Genomic DNA, 24,711 nt, shown 5'->3' on the forward strand with positions numbered 1-24,711 from the left:
AAAACCACACACCTCCTATTAGTGTCACTCCTTTTGGGAGCCATTTTCTTTCAAACAGTATCTAATTTCTTGAGAATTATACTGATGTTTTAAGATCTCTCTTCATAACTGGATCTATAATGATGACTTCTAAAAATTTTAATTGGGGATCTTTAATAATAGAATATTGCCTTTCTTTTGTTAATTCCATCAAGACTTTGTCAAAAATCTCTAATATGTTCAAAGAATAAATATTCTAGAAACCAGATGTATAAGTTGTTGAATTTACTATTTTACCCATTAATACTTAAAACACTTTTTATTTAGAAATAATTTTAAGCTTATGGGGAAGTCACAGAAATAGGATATAGTTCCCCTACATTCCTCTTCCAGCATCCTATAATGTTCATATATTATGTAATTATCACATAATTATCAAAACCAAATTAACATTGAAATAGTATTGTCAAATAGACTACCAAATTAATATTGATTATAGTATTGTCAAATAGATTTAAGTAGATTTTGTTCACATTTCTAATTTTCCCATTAATGCCCCTATCTGTTTCATGGTTCACTCTAGGATCCCACAGTTTATTTTGTTGTCTGTAAGAGTTCTTCAATCGTATTTTTCTTGTCTTCATAAAGAATACTAGTTTGCTTACAAGAGATTTCAGAACTTGTTTTTGTCTCATGTTTTCTCATAATCACTGCAATTAGGCATTTGGGGAGAATACCACAAAACTGATCTTCTATTGTAACATGTTCTTAGTACAGGATATCTGTATACCTTACTCATGATTAGTTAGGTCAAGTGCTAGTTCCTTGATTTCTTCACTTTGTATTTTTCTCATTGTATTCAAAATATATTCAAGGTACTTTGAAATTGTAGATCCCCTGTCACTCCTCATATTTATATCCACTAATTTTAGCACTGATAAATGGATTTTTCTCAGCAATAGTTATTACTAACTACTCTAAGGTTGATTTTGTAATTCCTCATTGTACAGTTACTATGGTATTCCTATATGAGGAAATGCTGACCTTCCCTTCCCTTTTTCATTTCTATCATTGTGAATATTTATGCTATAGATCATAATCCACTGTTAACCATTATTTATTTTGTTCAAGTTGTTCCAGCTTTGACCATTGAGAACTTTTCTAGATTGGCTACTTTTTTCTTTGTTTTTAACCTTGATCATTCTACAAACCATTGTACCTTTAAAATTTTTATGTAAAAAGGATAATAGGGTACTAGGGATGTAGCTCAATTGCTAAAGCTCTTGATTGAGATGTTCAAGGCCCTGAATTCAGTCACCAGCACTGTCTCCTAAATGGTTTTAAATATATGCTACAATATTTCATAACTCAGGTTATCTTTACATTTGCTTTTTGTCACTGTCACAAAGATACAAAGATATATTAAATTTTATCCCTGATGTGAAAGGTATTTAATAACCATACTGGAATTTGCTGTCCTCTTCTGCTGTTTCCTTGGGTCTAATCCATAAGTATTTCTACCCATGGCAGCTCCTTTCCATCCTTCATTTTGTAATTTTTCTTGTTTTTGTCTCATGTTTTCTCATAATCACTGCAATTAGGCCTTGTAGTCTAGAGTAACACTGAGACTTGTTCTAATTAGGGGCCAGACATACATATTCCTTTAAATAAAATACATAAATGCCAGTGCAAAGGCTACTGAGTGTATTTTAGCTTCTTAGTGGCCTGGGGGTGGGGAGGATGGCAGTTCTTATTTTCACAGTATTTGAATTTTCAGAATGCATTTCTTTTTTTCTATAGGCTGCTGCTCAGTGTTACATTGATTTAATTATTAAGGAGAGTGATAACAACGTAAAGCTCATAGTTCTGGACCGACTGGTAGAATTAAAAGAGCATCCTGCTCATGAACGAGTCCTCCAGGTAAGTGTTATTATTATTACCCTTTATATTTAGGTTATCCCCAAGACTTGCCACACTGTAGGTAACCTAACCTAGAACTTAAAGCCTGGCAATGTAAATTTTGGGTAACTAAGGTGTAACTCTTAAATCACCATCTCCTTTTAGGTTTCTCCATGGCATTGATTTGTTGAAGATTAACTAGAATAGCTTTCCTGTAAAATGTTTTTCCTCCTGGATGTGGGTGGTTATTTTGCTGTAGTGTCACTTACCTTGTTCCTCTGACTTTTGTATTTTCCATGAAACGAGTTGGATCTAAAGTATAAAATCTAAAGTGCACATTGTCAGTGTGGCTACGTCATGTGTGATGTTATTATTACATTATGTCTCATGTTATTTCTTCAAATCTCATTATACTAGGAGACCCAGAAGTTCTGCTTCTTCCAACACTAGTAATTCCATTATTAATTAGAGGATTAGGGTGATGGAGATGGGGGAAGGAATATGGTGCAATTAGGATATTTTCCTCTTGAAAAAAACTGGTGTCACTATAGCTTTTGTTCTTTTTCAGGATCTGGTGATGGACATCTTAAGAGTACTGAGTACACCAGACTTAGAAGTGCGTAAGAAAACTCTGCAGTTAGCCCTGGATCTTGTCTCTTCTAGGAATGTTGAAGAGGTAAAACAGAACATTGGTGACACTATTTGTAAGTGGTCCAAATATATGTGATTCTCACTTGTTTTTACTTTTTTTCCTCCCATAGTTGGTTATTGTCTTGAAAAAGGAAGTAATTAAAACAAATAATGTGTCTGAGCATGAAGATACTGACAAATACCGACAACTTCTTGTGCGAACATTGCATTCCTGCTCTGTCCGATTTCCAGATATGGCTGCAAATGTTATCCCTGTGGTATGTAATTCTTATCATCTTAATTGTAAGATTCTCTAGATGTTTTTACTTTTCTTTTTGAATAATTTTTCATCTTCTCTTCTGAAATTTCAACTATCTGAGATAACAAAAATCTTACTATACATTTCTGATCTTTATGTATTTTTCCTATGCTGACTTGGGTAAGAACTCAGATTTCTTTGTCTTAATCTTCATCTAAAACTTTGCTGCACACAGGGTTGTTGAGACTTTTATTCTTTGTTCATTAACTTATTTCAGGCTTTAGATAATTTTCTGGAAACTATGTAAGTGTTTGCCCCGTGTCTTTTTTTAGCTAATGGAGTTTCTCAGTGACAGTAATGAAGCAGCAGCTGCTGATGTCTTGGAGTTTGTTCGTGAAGCCATTCAGCGCTTTGACAACCTGAGAATGCTGATTGTTGAGAAGATGCTTGAAGTCTTCCATGCTATTAAGTCTGTCAAGTAAGTTTAAAATACATTTAAGTATAAAATTGAGTATAGTCAATTGGTAGAAAATAAAAGAGAGGAAATAAGACACATTATGTATAACATCATCCACCATCATATAGGACTGTTTTAGCTAGGTTTCTGTATTCTAATTATATCTAAAACATTATGAATCCCAGAATGACCAAGAAGCATACTTTTGAAGTGGTGTTCTTAAAATCATTTTTTGTATTCCTGTTATTTATGTCACCCTTAGCATTTATTGAAAAGAAGGATTGAAACTGCGTAACCCATACCCTGAATCTTTACAGTATGTTAGATTTGGAAGGCCTTTGTTAATGAGTAAGGGGTGTTGAATACAAATTTTGCTTCTTACTGCATGTAATGAATAAACTACAAGAAATTTGTAGTATTAGATAGGATGAGACCAGTGCAAGATTGGTTCAGTAATGTGAAAGTGACTGACATACATATGCACACATATCATACACATATTATGTATGATGTGTGTTTAAATGTATAAAAGTAAATAAGATATGTCCCATTTATGAGAAAAAATAATTATACCAAACCTTTACTTTTGATAGCTCTAATCTTCTGGCGCTTTAGTTTCTGTAATTATTTTATTTTTCTGAATAAATTCAGTTAAAATCTTAGAAAAAAGGACAGCTAAAATTTCATACTTTTTTTTTTTGGTTTTCACATTTTATTGAGGGGGAGCAACAGGGAAGTATTCCATCAGCAGTATTCACAGGTTCTTCAGCCATTCTAGGCTTGGGCCCTGAGGTTCCTGGGGGTGGCTGGGCACATCGGGCATGTTCCCATTATCTCGAACAGGTACTGGGTAGTTGTAGGGTGTGGCCCTGTTGATCATGCTGGCATATTTGGTGTAGGGGCTGATTATGGGCATAATTATAGCAAGGCCCCAGACTGAGAAAGACACCACCAGCACTGGTTGCTCCGCCCAGGCATTCTTGAGGAAGGCAGTGAGTCTTGTGGCCATCTTGGTCTTGCATGCGACAAGGGCGCGCTTTTTTTTTTTTTTTTTTTAGTTTTTTTCAAACAGGTTTTCTCTGTGTAGCCCTTACTCCTGGAACTCTATGTAGACCAAACTGGACTCTCACTCATAGAAATTCACCTGCCTCTGCCCACAGAGTGCAGTCTAACATCTTAAAATACAGAATTATTTCTCTCTTTGTTGGCATTTGGGATAGAGGAGTTGTTTTGTTTTTGTGAAAGGGCACTGCTGTATAGCCTAGGCTGGCCTCCTGCCTCGACCTCCTGGGTACCTTTATTACAGATATGTGCTTAACACAACTGGCCGTCAATGCTTCCTTTATTTTTATGCTGGGGATCAAATTCAGCCCCTGTGCAACCTAGGAAAGCACTGTGCCGATGAGCTGACCTTACCCCAAGTTGATGTTCCTCATTATTTTGCTTAACACTTGTCTCTTGTAGTGATTACATCTAAAAAGTATAATGAATTTAAAACTGTATTCAAATAATATATTTCTCATAGTAAAAAGTGCGAAAGCCAAGTTTGTTTTAAATGTTCCCTAATGAATGCTGTGGGAAACATTTTGGTATTTAGGTTTTACTGCTTAACTAACTGACTTTAGAATGTGTCTAATGATAGTAAATGAGAATAGCTATTTTTCTTGTGATTTCTAGAGAGAAACAAAGTTTCCTGTTTGTTACAATCTTTCTAAAACTCTCCTCCTCCAGAAGACAAAGTTCTGTTTTCTTGCAGTAGCTTAAATTCAGAGAAACATTTCTGTGTCAAGATTTGTTCCCTGGCCTATGTTTCAGATCCTATATTTTTTGTTCTAGGATTTATCGAGGAGCGTTGTGGATCCTGGGAGAATACTGTAGTACAAAGGAAGACATTCAGAGCGTGATGACTGAGGTCCGCAGGTCCCTTGGGGAGGTACGTGCTTAGTTAAATAAGTTCTGCTTTGTGTGGTAGCTTATGCTTTAGAAAACTGCTGGGCTAGCAGTGTAGCTTAGTGGTAGAGCGTATGTCTGTTTCAATGCCTAGCACAAAAAGAAAAGCAGCAATTGATATTTATGTGATCATTCACTTTTGTGTTTTTGTTGAGTAGTGTTTGGGCTTAAGAACACTGAGAATTTTATTTAAATTATCCAGATAAATGAGCTTCAGGGGCTATGGAAAACTAAAAGTGCCCCTGCCTGCATGATAAACATAACACCTATTCAAATTGTTAATATTTACCTTTACCTTTGGGTGAGATTTTGTTTGAACAGAAAGTTCTGTGCAGCTAATAAAATTCTTTTCCTTTTTTTTTTCCTTTTGTTGAGTTAAGGTGTCACTATGTAACCCTGGCTGGCCTGAAACTCACCAAATAAAGTAAACTGGTTTTTAACTGAAAGATCTATTGATCTACCTGCCTCTGCCTCTTGGGTATTGGGACTAAAGATGTGCACCACCGTGCCTGGCAACAGATGGTAGATTCTGCTATTGCTGATGTGTTTGGAAAGCATATTTCAGAACAAGGCTAACTGTAGACTGTTTGTGTAACAATATTGGGACAGTCTTTCACCAAAACAAGTTCATGATAGAATACAAAGAACAATGGGCTGAGTTGTCAAGAGACTTGGGTTCTCTACTAATTACTGTTAGTAATTAGCTCCAAGACCTTCACTTTAAATTCCTTAACTGCCTGGAGTTTTTGCATCTCTAAAATAAAATAAGTTATAATTAAAGACTCTTAGAGTTCTTACATACATGAGAAATTTAAGGTAAAGCATTAAAAAAAAAAGCAAGTTGTATCATAGCCCTTTGATCAGCTAAAAGGGCGGTTGGTGACATTATTTATACTTTTCATTTTAGAATGATAAGTGTTGTTTAGGTTCATATTTCAAGGGAAGAAATGAGGAGGCCCAGTACACATCTACTTTGCTAGACACTGTCATATGCATTTTTCTATTAAAGAGTTATTCAGAAAGAATTAGGATTCCTCCTTAACAGATTAAGAAATGAGACAGTTATTTCATTATGTTGCTCAGCATCACACAAGTAGTAAGTGGTGATGAGGGAATTCAAATCAGAGTCATCGGCTCTAAAGCTTGCTTTTTTCCTGCTACATTATCCTGGAAAGGAAAGAAAATTGAGAGCAGAGTGCCACATTCCGAAATCCCTCGGGAGAATGCCTTCTGTATAAAGTAACTCAATGTAACTTTACCATTGATATTATTAAATCAAGTTTCCAATTGGCTTTTAGATCCCAATTGTAGAGTCAGAAATAAAGAAAGAAGCTGGTGAGTTAAAACCTGAAGAGGAAATAACTGTTGGGCCAGTTCAGAAATTGGTTACAGAGATGGGGACCTATGCAACCCAGAGTGCCCTCAGCAGTTCCAGACCTACCAAAAAAGAAGAAGACAGGTAACAGTGTCTCTACTCTTCCTGTTCTACTGCTGTACTGGTACTCTTGGTGGTAAAGCAGCCATGTGGTTTCTTTCTCTTACTAGTTCTTGATCCTTAAGTGAAAGTGTTTGTCATTTAAGGATATCGAAAGAGGTATGTGTGTAAGGTCTCCCCTATGAATTGTTCCTTTGTTCCTATTGCTGTCAGTGAAGTAAGTGTTGTATTAAAACATGCTTTACAGCTGTGCAGCAGTGGCACACACCTTCAATCTCAGCACTTGGGAGGCAGAGGCAGACAGATCTCTTAAGTTTGAGGCCAGCTTTGTCTACAGATCAAGTTCTCTGGCTATTTAGAGAAACCCTATCTCAGGGAGGGGGAAACGGCTTTACTCATGTAGGAAATGTAGCTATGTTTTTTGTTTTTTGTTTTTAGTTTTTCAAGACAGGGTTTCTCTGTGTAGCTTTGGAGCCTGTCCTGGAACTATTGTAGACCAGGCTGCGCCACTGCTGCCTGGCCCTTTTCTTTTTCTGTAGTGTAAATTTCTCTCTTGAAATAGAACTCAGGGCTGCTCACATGCTGGATTAGTGTTCTACCACTGGAGCTCTGGCAAATTGTTCATTTCTAATTGATAAAGTAGCATTTGGATTTTTTTCCTCTTTATTTTGCTATCTGTGTTTATAAGAAGATGAGAAGCCAGGCAGTGGTAGCACATGCCTTTAATCCCAGCACTGGGAGGCAGAGGCAACAGCCAGCTTGGTCTACAGATTGAGTTCCAGGATAGCTACCCAGAGAAGCCCTGTCTCAACAAAACAAAGCAAAAAAGAGGAGAAAAATTATGGGTACATGTTGTTGAATACTTCTTATCTCCTAGAAACCACACTAAGTAGTTTGTCTCATAGTCTTGACAGTAACCCTTTGAGAGAGAGTGCACTGTCTCCATCTTCAAGAATTTTAGACCTAGAGAGAGCCGTGTAAACAGCCCTGTGAATGGGTAGATATGGTGGCATTTGGAAGTAGCTTTTTAGCTCCAGCATATATATCTATCCTTAATTAAACAACATTTTCTTTATATTCTTTGGACTGTTGACTTAAGAAAAGTGTTAGTTAGATATTCTTCTTTTTCATTTTGAGAATGAGGAATTTAACTGACATCCTTATCACAAAGAGAGGCAATAAGTGTCTGAGCCATTTACACAAAAGCTGTGTGCTATTTAAAAATTTGTTGAGCTTCATGTTTGTTGATTCCTTTGCAGACCACCCCTAAGAGGGTTCCTCCTGGATGGAGATTTCTTTGTTGCTGCCTCCCTTGCCACAACTCTGACCAAGATTGCATTACGCTATGTAGCATTGGTTCAGGAGAAGAAAAAGCAAAACGTATGTTCATTTATTCTATCTATACTTACCCAGTAATTGATTATTAAGTGTCTACTCCATTGAACAGTGAAAAACTTAGAAGTTAATGCTAAAGGTCATGTCAAAAAAAGAGCTGGTAGCTTAGTAAGGAAAACAAACACAGTAGTATAACATGACTATAAAATTAACAAAGTAACTGGGCTGGGTGGTGGTGGCCACGACTTTAATCCCAGCACTATGGAGGCAGAGGCAGGTGGATCTCTGTTTGTTTGCGGCCAGCCTGGTCTATAGAGCAAGTTCCAGAACAGGCTCCAAAGCTATAGAGAAACCTTGTCTCAAAAAAGCAAAGCAAACAAACAAAAATTGACAAGCTAATTTAAAATAATATGATTAGTCTAATGAGGGATTATGAAGTCATTTCTGTAGGATAGGATTAGTCACCAGCCAATGAAAGTAATAGCTTTTTCTCAGTGGTATCTTTGTTGTTGCCTATTTTATCTTAAAATATCTCTTTAAATAGTTATCATCTATAGTTGGTACCTAATTACAGCTTCTGAAAGTTCTGGATATATTCTCATTTACTATAGTGTGCTTCCATTCTTCCAAACCTTACCAACCCTTTGCAGTATTGTCCTATATTTCATACCCACATATCCATTGTAAACTTTATGCTTTTTTTTTTTTTTGGTTTTATGAGACAGGGTTTCTCTGTATTGTTTTGGAACTTTATGCATTATTGTTATAAATAGCAGATCCTCTTTTTAAAAATTAATTTCTTAGGTTTCATACAAAGTAATGGGCTTCACTATTGTATTTCATAGGTGTCATTATATTCTAATTCACTTCCCTACCCACCCTCAACCTTACTCTCCTCCCTCATGCCCCATGTCTGCCCTCTGGCTTGCTTTCTTCCTAAACAATGCCTCTCTTCTGCTTTCATGTCACATGAATTCTACTTTCTTTCCTTCTTCCCTATCCTGATCCTCTCTCTGGTTTTATGACACCCCACACCCACATAGCCCCACACACATACTCTTTAAATTTTGGTCCCATATTGAGAGAAAACATAGTATGTATCTGAGTTTGGCTTATTTTGCTTCATAAACCCTCTTTTTAGAAAAATAATAATAATTTTTGCCAGTGTAATGGTACATACTTGTAAATACTAGCACTTAGAGGACTTTGGTAGGAAAATCTGTATTTAAAGCCAGTCCGAACTACCTGATACTTTGTCTCAGAAAGAAAAAATGTAAATATCCCTTTTGTAATATTTTTTCTGGCATCTGGATCAAGATGAAAAATGACCAGATATTGAGAGCTGGGAACAAGACAAAGTTCAAAGTACTTTTTTTTTTTTTCTGAGTTTAAAGATTCTGGTAAAAAGATGCATCACCTGAACCTTTATTTTAACAATTTTTCATTGTGTAATTAAGTGGCCTTACATATATTCACATGTTAAGTAACTATGGCCACCATCCGTCACACTGCTTTTATTTATCATCCCAAAAGGAAGTGGTAGCTCTGCCTTGCTTCCTGTCCCTAGTTCCTTGTAACATTTATTATATTTTATTTTTAAAATATTTGTGTGTGTAGTGTAGTATTAAGATGTACCTGTGCATGCTGTAGCACAGATGTGAAGGTAAAAAGACAACCTTAAATGTGAGGTAGGGCCTTTCTTGTTGTTTACCATTGCATTGCATGTCCCAGCTTAACTATCCCACAGCCATCAAAGAATTCTCCTGTCTCTACCTGGCATCTCCTGATAGGAGTGCTGGGATTAGACATCTACCGCTGTGTCATGACAACTCAGGTTGTCAAGCTTGTATTGCAAGTGCTTTTACCTATAAGATCAATTCCGCCGTCTGTAGAAACTTATTCTAGGTACTGTGTTTAAAAGAAATCATACAGGAGACCTGTCCTTTCACTTGCCATAATATCTTCATGGTTCGTGCACGTTACTATCAGAATTCCTTCCTTAAGGCTAAATAAAACTACAGTGTGTGTGTGTGTGTAACATTCTCTTTATACTTTGTCATAAATAAGTCAGTTATTTGAGCTGAGCATGGTGGCACCTATCTTTAATCCCAATTCCCTGAGGCAAGAGAATCTGGAATTCCAGATCATTTTCAGCTAGAGAGGGAGTTTGAGGTCAGCCTGAGCTGTGTGAAGCCCTGTCTCAAACCAAAAAAGTCAATTATTTTTTATTTTTAATGAAAAGTCTTACGTCTATTATTTCTTTTTGCCGAAGTAACTTGGTTATTCTCATAAGTCAGTTGGTAAGCAATTCTTTCAGAGCCAAGTTTAGTGGTATATACCTATAATCCAAGCACTCAGGGGGCAAAAGGATTGCAAGATTCAGGCTATGTCAAGCTACAGAGCAGGACTTTGTCTGAGAAAATACATATATAAAGGAAAATGTTTATATATTTTTAAATTCATTTTTTAAGATAAACAAGGAATGTTATAAGAGGATGTAACATGGTGGTAGAGGACCTGGTTTTGAAACTTAGCATCACTAAAAATAAATAAATTTGACTGAAAGTCAGTTATGATTGCAACAGTTAACTACAAGTTTTGCTAATGCTGTAGTGAAGATAGAAAATTGAAAGATGAGATCATTGAAACCCTCTAGAGTTTGAGCTGGCTAGTATCTCTAACAGTTTTTTCACCAACTGAAAAAAATCATATTTATACTTTACAAACTGCAGTTTTACTCAACATTATAACACACACTTTCCCATATTTTTATAAACCCATCCTAGTCATATTCATAATACTTAATATTTTTATCTCAAGAGTCCATTTGATTTCCTCATGAGTTGTTGCATCACTTTTGAATGATAGGAGAATGTTTGTGATATCAGTCCAAGGAGCCAGATTTCTTGTAATATCTAGTTAGAACACTCAGATGTGCTTCATACAAAGGACACTTGACTTTTCACTAGCATGCCTCCATTTGAGTCATTTCCCTTTTTCTTCATTCTTTTTGTGTCAATAGGAGTGTCCTTGTAACACAGATTTTATGCCTAAAGAATATATATTCACTGTCATAGTGTAAGTCTGAATTCAGGTCCTCACACTTAATGTCACAAGCATTCTGTCAATTGCACTATCTCCCTCAGCCCCTTTACTTACATTTTTGAAAGATGTCATTGTAAAACAATGTCTTTGTTCTCAGGTGGCATTGTTTTCTCCCACCATTGTAAAGATGTATCTCTCATTGTTTTCTGCCTTCCTGGTGAGAAATCTTCTGTCAATCCTCTGCCTGTGCATGGCTGGTTTTAGATTCTTTTGTTGTTTTCCGGAGACAGGGTTCCTCTGTTTAACAGCCATGGCTGTTGTTGAACTCACTCTGTAGACCAGGCTGACTTTGAACTCAGAGATCTGCCTGCCTCTTCTGGGAATAAAGGTGTGTGCCACCACCACCCAGCTTTATATTATTCTTACTGTGTGTCTTAGCAGTTTGATTTGTTCATGGCTTTCTGTACTTTTCTTCATGTTACCCCTGTGCTTCATTAAGCTTTGGAGTCTAAGGTTTCTATTATAGTTCTCATAAATTTAGGAAATTTCTGGTTTTTCAGACTTTGGTTTAACACTCCCACCTCTCTTCCTTCTCCTTCCGAAGCTAGGGCACAACTTTGGAGACTTATACTACTTCTCTTTGGGTGCTTCCCCAGGCTAGTGTGTGTTTAAGTATATGGTCTGCTTATCTTTATGTGTACCACGCATGTACATAGGGGCGGTGTCTGGGGCCCCATTGGGGTCTTGGAGATGTCCCAGAAGAGATGAGATACTGAGAAAGCAATGACACCGAGAACCACCGAGGGCTGTGCCCGAGAGGGCCCCATTGGGGACCCAGTACTGCGCCGAGGCACGGGAACCGACGACACCGAGAACCACCGAGGGCTGCGCCCGAGAGGGCCCCATTGGGGTCCCGGTGCCTCGCCTGAAGAGATGAGACACCGGGGACCATCCACTGACACTGAGGACCACCCACCGACACTGAGGACCACCCACCGACACGGAGGACCAACCATGACACTGAGGACCACCCATCGACATGGAGAACCACCCACCGACACTGAGGACCACCCACCGACACGGAGGACCAACCATGACACTGAGGACCACCCATCGACATGGAGAACCACCCACCGACACTGAGGATCAACCACCGACACCAAGGACTACCCACCGACACCGAGGACCATTGACACCAAGGACCACCAAGGGCTGCGCCTGAGAGGGCCCCATTTGGGTCCAGGTGCTGCATCGGAAGAGATGAGACACCAAGGGTCATGCCTTAGGGCTCCTTTGGGGTGCCTGGTGCTGCAACGGGCTGGCAGAAGTGAGCATGAGGTTCTGGCAGGCCTTACTCTTTTCTCCCATTCTCTCTGCCTTGCTAAAAACTGATTACATTCCTAAATCTAGCCACCAAGATCTATTCCCTTGTTTGGCCTCTTCTTCCTCCTGAGGCTGACTACCAAAGTCCAGTAATCAAAAGTCGCCATTGGTTTACCTGATTAGCATTCCCAATTAAAATTAAATACCTCATCCTAATGTGGGGTTCCCTATTTACCTTTCTAAAGCCACCATTTGCCTGTGTGCCATGTCTATCTCTTCTCTATCTAGAGGCAGACCTTTGTTTTCTTGCCCCCCCAACAAATATCTCCACCCCCTTTCTGTTAGGCTCCATGAGAAGTCCAACAGCGTCCATGTATGTAATTAGCAAGAGTATTTAATTCTCTAGAGCAAAAAGTTTCAGAATGCTAGAGCCACACATTTGATACAAAGGAAAAATAGGGACTCCAATAGAAGCTCGCAGGCTCCTTTTATACACAGCTAAAGGAATTCCAAAGCCAGTTAGGTCATTCTATCTACGATTGGCTTGAGCAAGTGGTAATGATATTAGTACATTTCTGAATGGCTATGGCTAAAGCTAGCAGGGGCTGGTTGAGCTATAATTTCCCATCTTTGGGCATGTTTGGAAAAGCCCCAGGGCCTGTCCTTATTTGGTCATTGCTTTGAGATACTGTAAGGGGCTGGCTCAGGCTCAGTATGTTCAGTTCCCTTCATCCCTGCTGCCAGGGGTGTTGTTGATTGAGTGTCCTTTGTTCATGGCTTCCTCAGAAACTGCTTGTCTAACTTCAGGAAGCAGGAACTGGGGCCTAGTTTTTAATTGGGTTATTAGGAACCTATGATGGCATTAGCTCTGTCCTCTCATTTTCCATGTTCCTCCCACCCCCCCTTATCCTCTGTTTCCTCAAACACTACATCCTAGTCCATTCTAACACTGACTTCCCCTCTTTCTCTTTAAATTACACCTGCAAGGTAATTTCCACTTTAACTTTTCTTCCCTGCTTAATAAAGGATCTCTCTGTGCAAATAGGTGTTTGGGTGTGGTTTGTGCCTAATCTCAGGTCTGGGAGGGGGTCCCCTTCACAGAAGAGCAACAAGACATGGAGGACCAGGCCCAGGCCCCTGCCAGGATTGCTGTGCCTGAAGCAATGAGACACAGAGGAAGCAACCAGACACCGAGAGCTGTGCCAGGGGCACAGGTACTACGCCAGTAGCTGTGAGACCCAGGAAGCAACTGGGCCACGAATCCTGGTGCTGCACCAGAAGCGATGTGACACGGAGGAAGCAATGAGATACTGAGGGCCATGATGTCCTGGTTCTGGGTAAGGTGCTGAGGGACACTGGAGAGGCCTAACCCTGCAGACACATGGCTGCGTGAAACAGACACCCGAGTTGCCCCTGCCCTCAGCCACATGACACTGGCCAGGTGTGAGAGACATCAGAGAGCCTCCCCAACCCCTATCCACAAGACCTGGTGACTTGGCTTCTGGTGAACCAGCCCAGAGGGTGTGAGTGTGGGAGAGCTGGCCGCTCCCCTCATCTGAGCAAAGCAGGAGAGCTAGCCCTGGTGGCACATGCATAGGAAAACAGGCAGACTGACCAACTCATCTACCACCCAGGCCCAGATCCAGGGCTTTGAGTTGGCCCACCCCAACATCTATCCCGCCTAAGAACTGCTGGAGCTAATGGAGGTACAAGCCCTGCAGAACCTAAGCTGCAAGATCTTCATGACATATGACAGCAGGATCTCTGAGAGGAGTCCCAATGCAAATCCTGTATTGATGATGTAGCAGAAGCCAGAGGCCTGGACCCAGACCAGTGACTCGTGGCAATGAACATTTGCAAGTAAAGCTGTTTGGGCAAAAGGGTATACTATGTGACACACCATGACAAGCCACAGCTTCCATTGTGACAGGGAGATGAGTGGGATTGGTATGCATGATAAGAAATTCACAAAGATTCAGTAAAAAGTAAAAAACCAAAACCGGAAACTGGTCTAGTGTAAAAAAGACTGAAGAGAGTAATAGCTGATAAAATATGTGAAGCTGATCCTGATCCTGGGCTTAAAAGTAAAATAAAAACATTTCAAGGTGCTTTAGGACGGTTATAGGAATTCAGAGTATGGGACATATATTTGGGGATTGTTCAATTTCTCAAAAAATACTTTGTTTTTATAGGAAATTGTCCTCATTCTTAGTAAACAGTTGCTAGTATATTTATGAAGAAGAGAATCTTATTTTTATATGGCCAGACACTTTATGTGTATATGAGTTAATAAGAAAGCAAATATGGATGTCTGGGGAGTTAACTTAGTCAGTAAAGTGCTTCTCACACAATCTTGAGGACCTGAATCCTGCACATCCTGTCCCCAGAACCCATACAGAAAGTTGGGTATATTGATGTGCTTGTAATCCGCGTAGAAGCAGAGACAGAAGTATCCCTGGGGCTTATTGGCCAACAAACCTAGCCTAATCATTGGGCCTCAAGTCCCAGAGTGCGGCCTGGTCTCCTTTTTGTCACAATGATGGATTCTAAGAAACAGCACCTGAGGTTGATCTCTGCCGCCACATGCATGCACCCACATGAACGTGAACACACAGAAAGCAAATATGGTTGAAAAGTCAACAGTTGCTGGAGCGTGTTGTTCTTTCAGCTGTTTTGGTTTGTTTAAAGAGACAATCATTAAAAATGACTGACTCAGCCGGGCGTTGGTGGCGCACGCCTTTAATCCCAGCACTCGGGAGGCAGAGGCAGGTGGATCTCTGTGAGTTCGAGGCCAGCCTGGTCTACAAAGTGAGTTCCAGGACAGCCTCCAAAGCTACAGAGAAACCCTGTCTCGAAAAACCAAAAAAAAAAAAAAATGACTGACTCTTGCTATTTTTCAGGCAAGAGTCAGTGAAGCCTAGAAAGCTGACAGAACAAACAGGTAAAAGGATATGGGAGTAACTAGAGAAGTAAAATCTAGACAATTTGAAGTTTAACTCTGGTGAATTCTTGAATTGTTTGTCAGTTATATTTGAGTGACTTACTGCAATTGGAGAATCATAGCAATAACCAATTTGTCTATTTTTATAGTCTTTCGTTGCTGAGGCTATGTTGCTCATGGCAACTATCCTTCATTTGGGAAAATCCTCTCTTCCTAAGAAGCCAATTACTGATGATGATGTAGACCGAATTTCCCTGTGCCTCAAGGTCTTATCTGAATGCTCACCTTTAATGAATGACATTTTTAATAAGGAATGCAGGCAGTCTCTTTCCCAAATGTTATCTGCCAAACTCGAAGAAGAGAAACTATCCCAAAAGGTAAAGTATATATAAAGTCCATAAAGTACTGTTTAAGTTGGGGGTTTTTTAGTTTTTCTTTTTAGTTTTACTGCTTTTTCACTCTCTATGTAAGTCTGTCCCTGTGAAAAATTTATGAAAATCTGTTGTTCATTCCATATAAAAAGACTTGTGCATTGCTTTTTCAATACAGAAGGAATCGGAAAAGAGGAATGTAACAGTACAACCTGATGACCCCATTTCCTTCATGCAACTAACTGCTAAGAATGAAATGAACTGCAAGGAAGATCAATTTCAGCTGAGTTTGTTGGCAGCAATGGGTAATACACAGAGGAAAGAGGCGGCAGATCCCCTAGCATCCAAACTTAATAAGGTAACACAATATCAGATATACGACTTACTCCTAGTCGGTTTGGTTTTGTTCTTTTTAGGTTTCACTGTGTAGCCCTCCCTTGTTGACCTGAACTGTGTAGGCCAAGCTTGCCTCAAACTCATAGAGATCTGCTGAGCCCTCTCCCAGGGGCTGAGATTAAAGGCTTGTGCCACCATGCTCAGTTGAAAATGTATTTAAATTGACTATTTAAGAATATAGTAGTCATGGGGCTGGAGAGATGGCTTAGAGGCTTAGAGGCTAAAGTAAGAGCACATGCTGCTCTTCCCGAGGTCCTGAGTTCAATTCCCAGCAACCACATGGTGGCTCACAACCAACCATCAATGATGAGATCTGGTGCCCTCTTTTGACATGCAAGCAGAACACTGCACACATAATTAATTAATTAATTATAAATATTTTAGAAAATGTAGTAATCAGGAAGTGCCTGTTCCTACTGATTTTTTTCATTATTTTAATTAAATAACTACTTACATAGAACCAAGGGGTACATGTCAGCTTAAGTATGTGTCTGTCTAGGATCTTAATGATGTCAGGCAAACGCTGTTCCACTGGACTGTACCTCCAGTCCTAGCATCCATTTTTACCAAGTCCCTGTGATTTTGAGGTCTATAAGACTTCATTTGAACAAGGCATGGTGGTACACATCTATAATCTCAGCACTTACAGAAAGATTACAAGGTCAGGAGTGTCTGGACTATCCAGCAAAAAGACAAACACTAAACTAGTTATCCCTCACCTGTCAGATGAGTAACCAGTCTCAAGTTGATTTGGCCATTACAAATAAAAGTCAGTAGCAGAATTGGAACTGCTTAAGCTTCTTCTCAAAACTAAGAATTGGCATTTAGGAAGCTGAGATGGTAAGATCATTTGAGTTTGAGGCCAGCCTGAACTCTGTAACAAGTCCTTGCTTCAAAAAAAAAAAAAAAAAAAACAATAAATTAGGACTTGTTACACTTATACATATTTTAGCTCCCCCATCCCTTTTTTTGTTGTTGTTGTTTGTTTGTTTGTTTGTTTTTTCGAGACAGGGTTTCTCTGTGTAGCAGACTTAGCTGTCCTGGAACTCACTTTATAGACCAGGATGGCCTTGAACTCAGAGAGATCAGCCTGCTTCTGCCTACATAGCTGGGAATAAGGTGTGTGCCACCACGCCTGGCTTAGATTTCTCTTTTAATTGTGGTAAAAATTTCAGAACATTAATTTACTATTTTAACCTCGTCTTGTTTTTGCTTCTTTCCATTGCTGAGGGTTGAACCCAGGACCCGAGGCTGAACTTCCCTGTTCCAAACATTTTTAAGTATTTGGTTCAGTAGTATTATTTAGTCTATATAATTGTGAAACCATCTCCAAATGGTTTCTATTTTGTGAAACTGAATTTTAACAGTAACTCCCCATTCCCATTTCCTGCTGCTCCTGGCAGCTACTAGACCACTTTCTCTTTCTGATTTTGACTAGTTCTATTGCTCATACAAGTGGAATGAATCACTGTGTTTTTACTTTTTGACTGACATTTTTCATTGAGTATAAAATAATGTCTTTATTATTCAGCGTGTTTACAGTATATAAACAGATTTTTCTTTAACAGCTTGTTGTAACATATACTTATTTGTTTGATGGGTTGGGGAGTGTACTCTAGGGATATAGCTCAGATTGTGCAGCTTGGCAGCAAGTACCTTAATCCACTGGAATACCACATGGTGAGCATCCGAGGTCAGAGTATAGCTTAACAGGATTTGGTTCTCTCCTGCCATGTAGATCCTGGGGATTGAACTCATCAGGCTAAATTGTTTCATTCATTCATGTGATTATGTCTGTTTTTTCTTTGACAGGTCACCCAGTTGACAGGTTTCTCGGATCCTGTGTATGCTGAAGCCTATGTTCATGTCAATCAGTATGATATTGTCCTGGATGTTCTTGTTGTAAACCAAACCAGTGATACTTTGCAGAACTGCACATTAGAGTTAGCTACTCTAGGTGAGGACATTTATCCAAGGAAAGGTTTTTATATAATAGGTCTTTGTGCTGAATTACTAAGAAAGGGTCAGAGCTTTCAGTGTGAAGATCCTTTCGAGTGCTTTGTAACATTGTTCAATCAAGGCTTAGTTTAAGGTTTAAAATTCTGTCTCCTTAAAGAGTTTGATATTCTTAGCTATATAACCAGTTCCAAAACAGCCAGGACTACACAGCCCTATATCTCAAATAAAAACACATTTACCAAGTAGTTCACTTGGTTAAATTTTTAAGTTGCCTTGGAAGAGGATTAAGTATTTTCTGTTACCTGCCACATGTGGCCAAAACAGTGCATCATTATTAGCACTTTTCAACATATGTTGGGTTTTTTTTCCTTCTTGATAAAGGCATATGAATTAGATTCTCTGTAACCACGTCTACAAATAGTTTTGAAAATATAAAATATGTATAGAACAGTGAAGTGCCTCCAGATTCCATGGGGCTTATGTAAGAGTTTGGGGACATTAGGATACCAGAGAAATTATGCTTTGCCCTATCTTCAGTGAGCCATGGCTCAGAGTGTACAGGTTGTTTGCAGGGTATGTTACTCTTTTATAATGGTATATATAGGATAAGGCTATGGTGTACATGGGTTAAGGCTATGGTGTATATAGGTCAAGCTTTCTGAGAAGCTCATATTCATTCATGATAATAAAATGATATACTCAAAGTACTCCTCCCACTCATTAATATAGAGTGACTCTGTGTAGAATATAAATTATATTTATTACCCTTTGATAGAGGTTGTGTATATTAATGTGATTGCCTAGGATATTGGGTTATTTCTTAATTTTTCCTTATAATATTTAAATCATGCACTTCTTTTCTTATTTTTCTAGAAACTATTAACTTGCATATATTATAATGCTGTTTTATGATTAATATATACATTTTAACTTTATCAAAACCTTTTTTATTTCTTCTAGGAGATCTGAAACTTGTAGAAAAACCATCTCCTTTGACTCTTGCTCCTCATGATTTTGCAAATATTAAAGCTAATGTCAAGGTAGCATCAACAGAAAATGGAATAATTTTTGGCAATATAGGTATGGTTCTGTTTTTATAGCATGTGATAGTTGAGTGCTTTTAGTAAAAAATTTGGTTATATGAGCTATGGACAAGGCTTGAGGACAGAACCGGAATCCATTTATTTGGTACTCTCTATGGTAACCTTTTTTGTATTTTATCCTAGATATACCAGAGTGAGCCAGATAGACTCTTAGTCCTCAAGAAACCACTAGGCAAAATGAGGAAACAAAAATATTGACATAATGTAATTAGGGTTGGTTGATACACTACATACTTTGGGGTCATATAGAAAGCTGTGAAAAGGAAGGTTATTAAGGGATTACATAATGCTGGATGCTATGAAAGAAGCCTGTATGAAAAGCAGTGTGTGAGTTCATGAAGGGATTTGGTCAGTTCTCAAAAGTGTAAGAGACTGAAGGAAAAAGTTAGGAAAGGCTTCACAGCTTTATGTTGAGTTGGATTTTAAATGATCAGCAGGCAGAACAAATGCAAGTAGATTGATGTGCCTGGCAGTTAAAATGGGTTTGAAAGTGGTGGTAGGGAAAAATAAATTAAGAATGTCAGTTGGCCAGTAGTGGCGCACGCCTTTAATCGCAGCACTTGGAGACAAGTGGATCTCAGTGACTTTGAGGCCAGCCTGGTCTACAAAGAGAGTTCCAAGACAGTCAGGACTGTTACACAGAGAAACCCTGTCTCAAAAAAAGTCAGTGACGGCTGTACCCTGCTTGCACTGTGAACAGTTTAAGCATTTATCCATGAAACAAGAAGACACTGGATGATTACAAATAAGATATATGATTAAATATTTTTATTAAAGCAGTATAGACATCAGCACTGTAGACAGTGCAGACAGATTGCCTGTGTAGACTATTGCAGAAATCAAGTGAGAGGGGAGAGGCCTAAGCTGACAGAGCAGTAGTTACAAGAGAAAGGAGGGCTGACTCTAATAGATGTTAAGGAGCTAGTTATTGAATATAGAGGAAATGGTTGAAGTAGCTCTTGGATACCTGAATTGGGTGGTTAATGGAGGAAAGAGGAGCAGATGTGAAACATGGGTGGTTGAGCTTAAGCAAATTGAGTATTTAAAGTACATAAGGAAAGTAAGACATGAGTGTAGAATTTGAAAAAAGATTCAAATTATAAACAATAGAAGGAGGGCAGGGATGTAGTTCAGTTGGTAAAACTTTGTCTAGAAAAGTAAGTCTTCAACAAGTATCTGAAGAAACATGAAGCCTGAAAGTTAGGCCTTTGGGTTTGTTTGTGGCGTATCTTGGACAGTATGTGAGTTGAAGACTGAGCAAGAGATGAAGAATGCTATACAGGCACATGTGTGCAACACACCCAGCAAAGATGTAAAAAAAAAAAAATGGGTATATTTATAGCCTGCAGGTAAGAAAGTTGACAGAAGGGAAAGGTAAAGATGTAAGACTGGAAGAGATAATTATGGTGGAGTGAGGTCCTGAGCACAGATGAGATCCTACGTGGCAAGAAGGTCAGTCTTGGAGAAAATAAAGGGGAGAATGTGAGGGTAGCCTTAGGTTATGTTTTTAGATATGGGCTATAAACTACAGGAAGATATTCTTGGTCACCCTCAGTTTTCTCTGGAAGTAAAAAGAAGCTAGATGAAAAGTAGGCCCCAATCAGATTATAACTTCTTAAATTTATTTTGTTTGTTTTGAAACAAGGTCTCACTGGGTAACCCAGATTGGCATCGAGTAAAGTGACACTCCTGCCTCATCTCCAATTGCTGGGATTGTAGCATGCACCATGAAGCCAGCCCAGATTATGTGTGTCTTTCTATGGAGGAGACAGTCACAGAGATACATAATCTTTTTCTTGTTTTTGTTTTTAAGACCTATACACTTAGTTTATGTATGGAAAGAACAAATTAAGTTTACTATAAGATTCTATTTATTAGGAAATTTAGTATTGGAAATTTTCTATAATACTTAATAATGTACATGCAAAGAATACATGAACCATTGATTATATCTGCTAATAAATTATAATTTCATATTTTATTCATCATGATATCATTCTTAGGTAACTAGAATTGGGTTTTACTTTTCATTGAATGTTGTATGAAAACCCGTAAAGCACACACACATTTTACTAACCATTGAATTACCTGGCAAACATTCTATTTTGTTGAACACAGTGTTTTGGGGTTACAAACTATGAAATGTTTTTTTTGAAAAACAAATTTATTTAAACTTTTTTTTTCATTTTATATACTAGCCCCAGTTCCCCTCAATCCCCCTCTATCCCCTACTCCACCTCTTGAGATAGATAATCTTACATTATTACTAAGTTTCAGCAACATATACCCAAATGTTAGAAAAAAAAATTTTGGATTTATAGGTAGGTCCCAACCATGAAAATACTGAACTACTTGTATATATCTAGTATAGTACCTGTCCCACTGTAGCTGCTATATAAATATTTACCAAACTGAACTGTTTGCTTAACAACAAAAGACAAAGTATACCTGAGCCTAAATCCTGAGTCTTAAGTTCTGTTGCTGATCAGTTGTGTAACCTGGGCAACTTTTTTGACTGCTCTGCTTTCCTAATCTGCAAGATGGAAAATAGTAAAGTAGGATTGATGACACTGTTCAATTGGTAATAGTTATAAAGCACTTAGACTCTAGTATATATAAATATTAGCTAATGTCATAATTATTTGTAATTTTTAACATCTACCCTTTGATCTTTCTGTGTGTGTATTGCAGTTTATGATGTCTCTGGAGCAGCAAGTGACAGAAACTGTGTGGTCCTCAGTGATATCCACATTGACATCATGGACTATATCCAGCCTGCAACTTGCACTGATGCAGAGTTCCGTCAGATGTGGGCCGAATTTGAATGGGAAAATAAAGTTAGTCTTTGTGAAGTTTTCTTTACCTGTCTTCCCTTTGACTAGTGATGAGGAGTCCTTTATTATCTGTTTGTGAATTACCCTAATTAGAAATGGTGCAAGTACTTTAGTGATTCGCTGTTGTGAATTAAATAGAATGGAAGTTCTTTTTAGAATCTTGGGATGGTAGTCCAGGCAAGTGTCCAGTGTCTAGCCCTGTCTCCTAAGCACAGACACTACAAGTTTGTGTCACCAGGCTTAGATTGTAACTGTGACTAATTTGAGACAGTGTCTGGATAATCTACCATTGACTACTGTTGTCTTGTGTGAAGTCTGTAGCCTGATGGGAAACTTTGTTCCTTGATTTTTCCTTGAGTTCTGTGTTTCCTGATGGTCTAGTGAAGCATGCGTCTGAAGGCACTGCATCTCTGATGCCATGTGATTTTGTAGGTGTCACTGTTTATTGCCCACTCTTCCCCTAAATATTGGGAAGACAGTTCTAGGATGAAATGCCAATTATCCACAACTTTCATTGTAAGATTTATTGAGTTTTTCTCCTCTGCAGGTGACAGTTAACACCAATATGATTGATTTAAATGACTATTTACAACATATCTTAAAGTCAACCAACATGAAGTGCCTGACTCCAGAGAAGGTAAAGTTTTACTAGAAAATTCTAAAGTCTGAAAGAGTAGTATAATAAATTTCCTGTTTTCCTCCGGTGTGTTTTTGAATGATTCAGCATGGAGAAAACAGTGTTGCTCTGGAATATCTCACAGAAGTTACCAACAGATGTTTGGATCTGCTTACCTGTTTCTGAACTGTGTCATCCAACCTGTTTATGGTGATGGGACTTAACCAGAGCAGTCAGATACATTGGGTTTTTTGGCTTTGTTTTTTGTCTTCTATCTTTTTCAGATAGAGACTTTATTCCAAAACAGTTTGTGGTACTGGATTAGCAAATGTCCCTCCCACATGGGCTAAGTGTAAGTCAATGGCTTTCTGCTGTGTCTACGTGAAAAAAGACTAGAACAAAGACAAAACGAAATTGGATTTTTTTGTTGTTGTTGTTTTTTGTTTTTTTTTGAGACAGGGTTTCTCTGTGGCTTTGGAGACTGTCCTGGAACTAGCTCTTGTAGACCAGGCTGGTCTCGAACTCACAGAGGTCTTGCTGCCTCTACCTCCCAAGTACTGGGATTAAAAACACGAGACACCACCACCCGGCTGAAGTTGGATCTTTAAAGATCTTTCTTTCTTTATAAAATATCTATTAATGCCATAATGTGCATCTTACTAAGTGAATGTCTGCTGTCAGCTGGGGCATGTAGCTCAGTGATAGAATGCTTGATTTGCATCCAACACAACACACAAGGAGAGAAAGAACATGTTTACTGCCAAACAAGTAGATTTTCATTCATATATTAATTTCTTCAATAATTACTAAGTCCAGCAAAAGAAGTCTTTCTTTATTGAAGTTAAAAATCTGGTGCAAGAGGCAAATAAGTAAATAAGCACTGAATATGTAAATACATAAATACAAATTTGAATAAGTATTCTCTTCAAAGTCAGGTTTACTGAATATAATATGCACAGGGAATTCTTACTTTCTATACATATATTTGTTTTGAGTCTTGGTAAATTCATAAGGTCCTATACCCTATAACACATAAGTAGGATTTTTAAATAATAGTTTGCTTATGTGTTTGAGTTTGCCTGGGTGTAATTCTCTAGCAACATATTGAATATATTACACATCTCTCCCCAGGCCCTTTCTGGCTACTGTGGCTTTATGGCAGCCAACCTGTATGCTCGTTCTATATTTGGAGAGGATGCACTTGCAAATGTCAGCATTGAGAAGCCAGTTCACCAGGGACCAGATGCTGCTGTTACTGGCCATATAAGGATTCGTGCTAAGAGTCAGGTAATAACACCCTTTTTTCAGAATATCTCTGAACTAAACAAAGGGAAGGAGAATTCTTGTCTTTCTTATTTCAGTTTTATAATGTCTTCTGTCAAAATCATGTTTTGTGCTTGAGGTGTGTGTATGTGTGTGTGTGCATGATATTTTCTGAGCTTCAGTTCATTTAAAATGGCTTAGTTTAAGATACTGCCTAAAACACTGATTCCTGTGTTTAGAGTTTTTACTGGCATAAATGTAGTACTTATCGCCATCATTAAAATCAACCCACTAAAAGTATTTGGAATCTGTGTTATTGTTGTTGGATGTGATATCATCAAATGAATGGAGCCTTAGGTAAGCTGCTGTCACCTACTATTTGGGCATTGTTTCAATAATTACATCGTTGTTGAGTCCGGGGATATAACTCAGTCTGGGAAGTGCTCTTGCAGTATGTATAGGCTCTGGATTAATCCCCAGCATCACAAAAATTAGATAATATATATATATATATAAACATCTTCATTCTTCTTTACAGGGAATGGCCTTGAGCCTTGGAGATAAAATCAACCTGTCTCAAAAGAAGACTAGTCTATAAGAATGAATAAAAAGTCCTTGGAGGTTTATGGTTAAATTTTAGGTGTGGGCTTACTGGATTCCAACATCTTTTGTAGTCTTCATGCTTTATGTTATATAGAATCTGAGTTCATGCTGAATGCATTCCAGCCAGTAATTTATAGCCTTTCCCCTAAATCAAGAGTGAGTTAAAAATTAGTTTGTCTTTTGTCTTAATAGTTCTGACTGCTGTCCTCAAAGTATATAATGTTTCTCATATGTACCAAGACCATTTTCACAATACAATAAACAGATCTATTCATAAATTTTTGTTATTTTATAAATAAATTACTTAATTTTA

The 24,711-nt window shown here is 38.3% G+C and overlaps 2 protein-coding genes across 2 annotated transcripts in view; one reads left to right on the plus strand and one right to left on the minus strand.

Moving 5' to 3' along the window:
- Positions 1-24,711, plus strand: part of Copb1 (COPI coat complex subunit beta 1) — a 40,749-nt gene extending 16,038 nt beyond the window's left edge. The window contains exons 8-22 of the mRNA XM_005075647.4: positions 1,780-1,899; positions 2,447-2,554; positions 2,640-2,786; positions 3,100-3,245; positions 5,061-5,157; positions 6,473-6,633; positions 7,869-7,989; positions 15,403-15,630; positions 15,803-15,982; positions 17,833-17,977; positions 18,940-19,059; positions 21,774-21,919; positions 22,464-22,553; positions 23,664-23,819; positions 24,334-24,711. Coding sequence (XP_005075704.1) covers positions 1,780-1,899; positions 2,447-2,554; positions 2,640-2,786; positions 3,100-3,245; positions 5,061-5,157; positions 6,473-6,633; positions 7,869-7,989; positions 15,403-15,630; positions 15,803-15,982; positions 17,833-17,977; positions 18,940-19,059; positions 21,774-21,919; positions 22,464-22,553; positions 23,664-23,819; positions 24,334-24,393 — 2,025 coding nt within the window. The 3' untranslated portion in view covers positions 24,394-24,711. The remainder of the gene's footprint in view (positions 1-1,779; positions 1,900-2,446; positions 2,555-2,639; positions 2,787-3,099; positions 3,246-5,060; positions 5,158-6,472; positions 6,634-7,868; positions 7,990-15,402; positions 15,631-15,802; positions 15,983-17,832; positions 17,978-18,939; positions 19,060-21,773; positions 21,920-22,463; positions 22,554-23,663; positions 23,820-24,333) is intronic.
- On the minus strand, positions 3,952-4,233 carry LOC101832551 (NADH dehydrogenase [ubiquinone] 1 alpha subcomplex subunit 3-like). Its single transcript, XM_040756130.1, has one exon. It carries the CDS (start codon positions 4,231-4,233, stop codon positions 3,979-3,981), a length of 255 nt encoding a protein of 84 aa, XP_040612064.1. The 3' UTR covers positions 3,952-3,978.

The sequence above is a fragment of the Mesocricetus auratus genome, unplaced genomic scaffold (assembly GCF_017639785.1).
Source record: "Mesocricetus auratus isolate SY011 unplaced genomic scaffold, BCM_Maur_2.0 Super-Scaffold_4256, whole genome shotgun sequence".
Lineage (NCBI taxonomy): Eukaryota > Metazoa > Chordata > Mammalia > Rodentia > Cricetidae > Mesocricetus > Mesocricetus auratus.

Bases quoted from the DNA above. Each gene is read 5' to 3' on its own strand.
- LOC101832551 (XM_040756130.1), bottom strand. From the start codon at position 4,233: ATGGCCACAAGACTCACTGCCTTCCTCAAGAATGCCTGGGCGGAGCAA.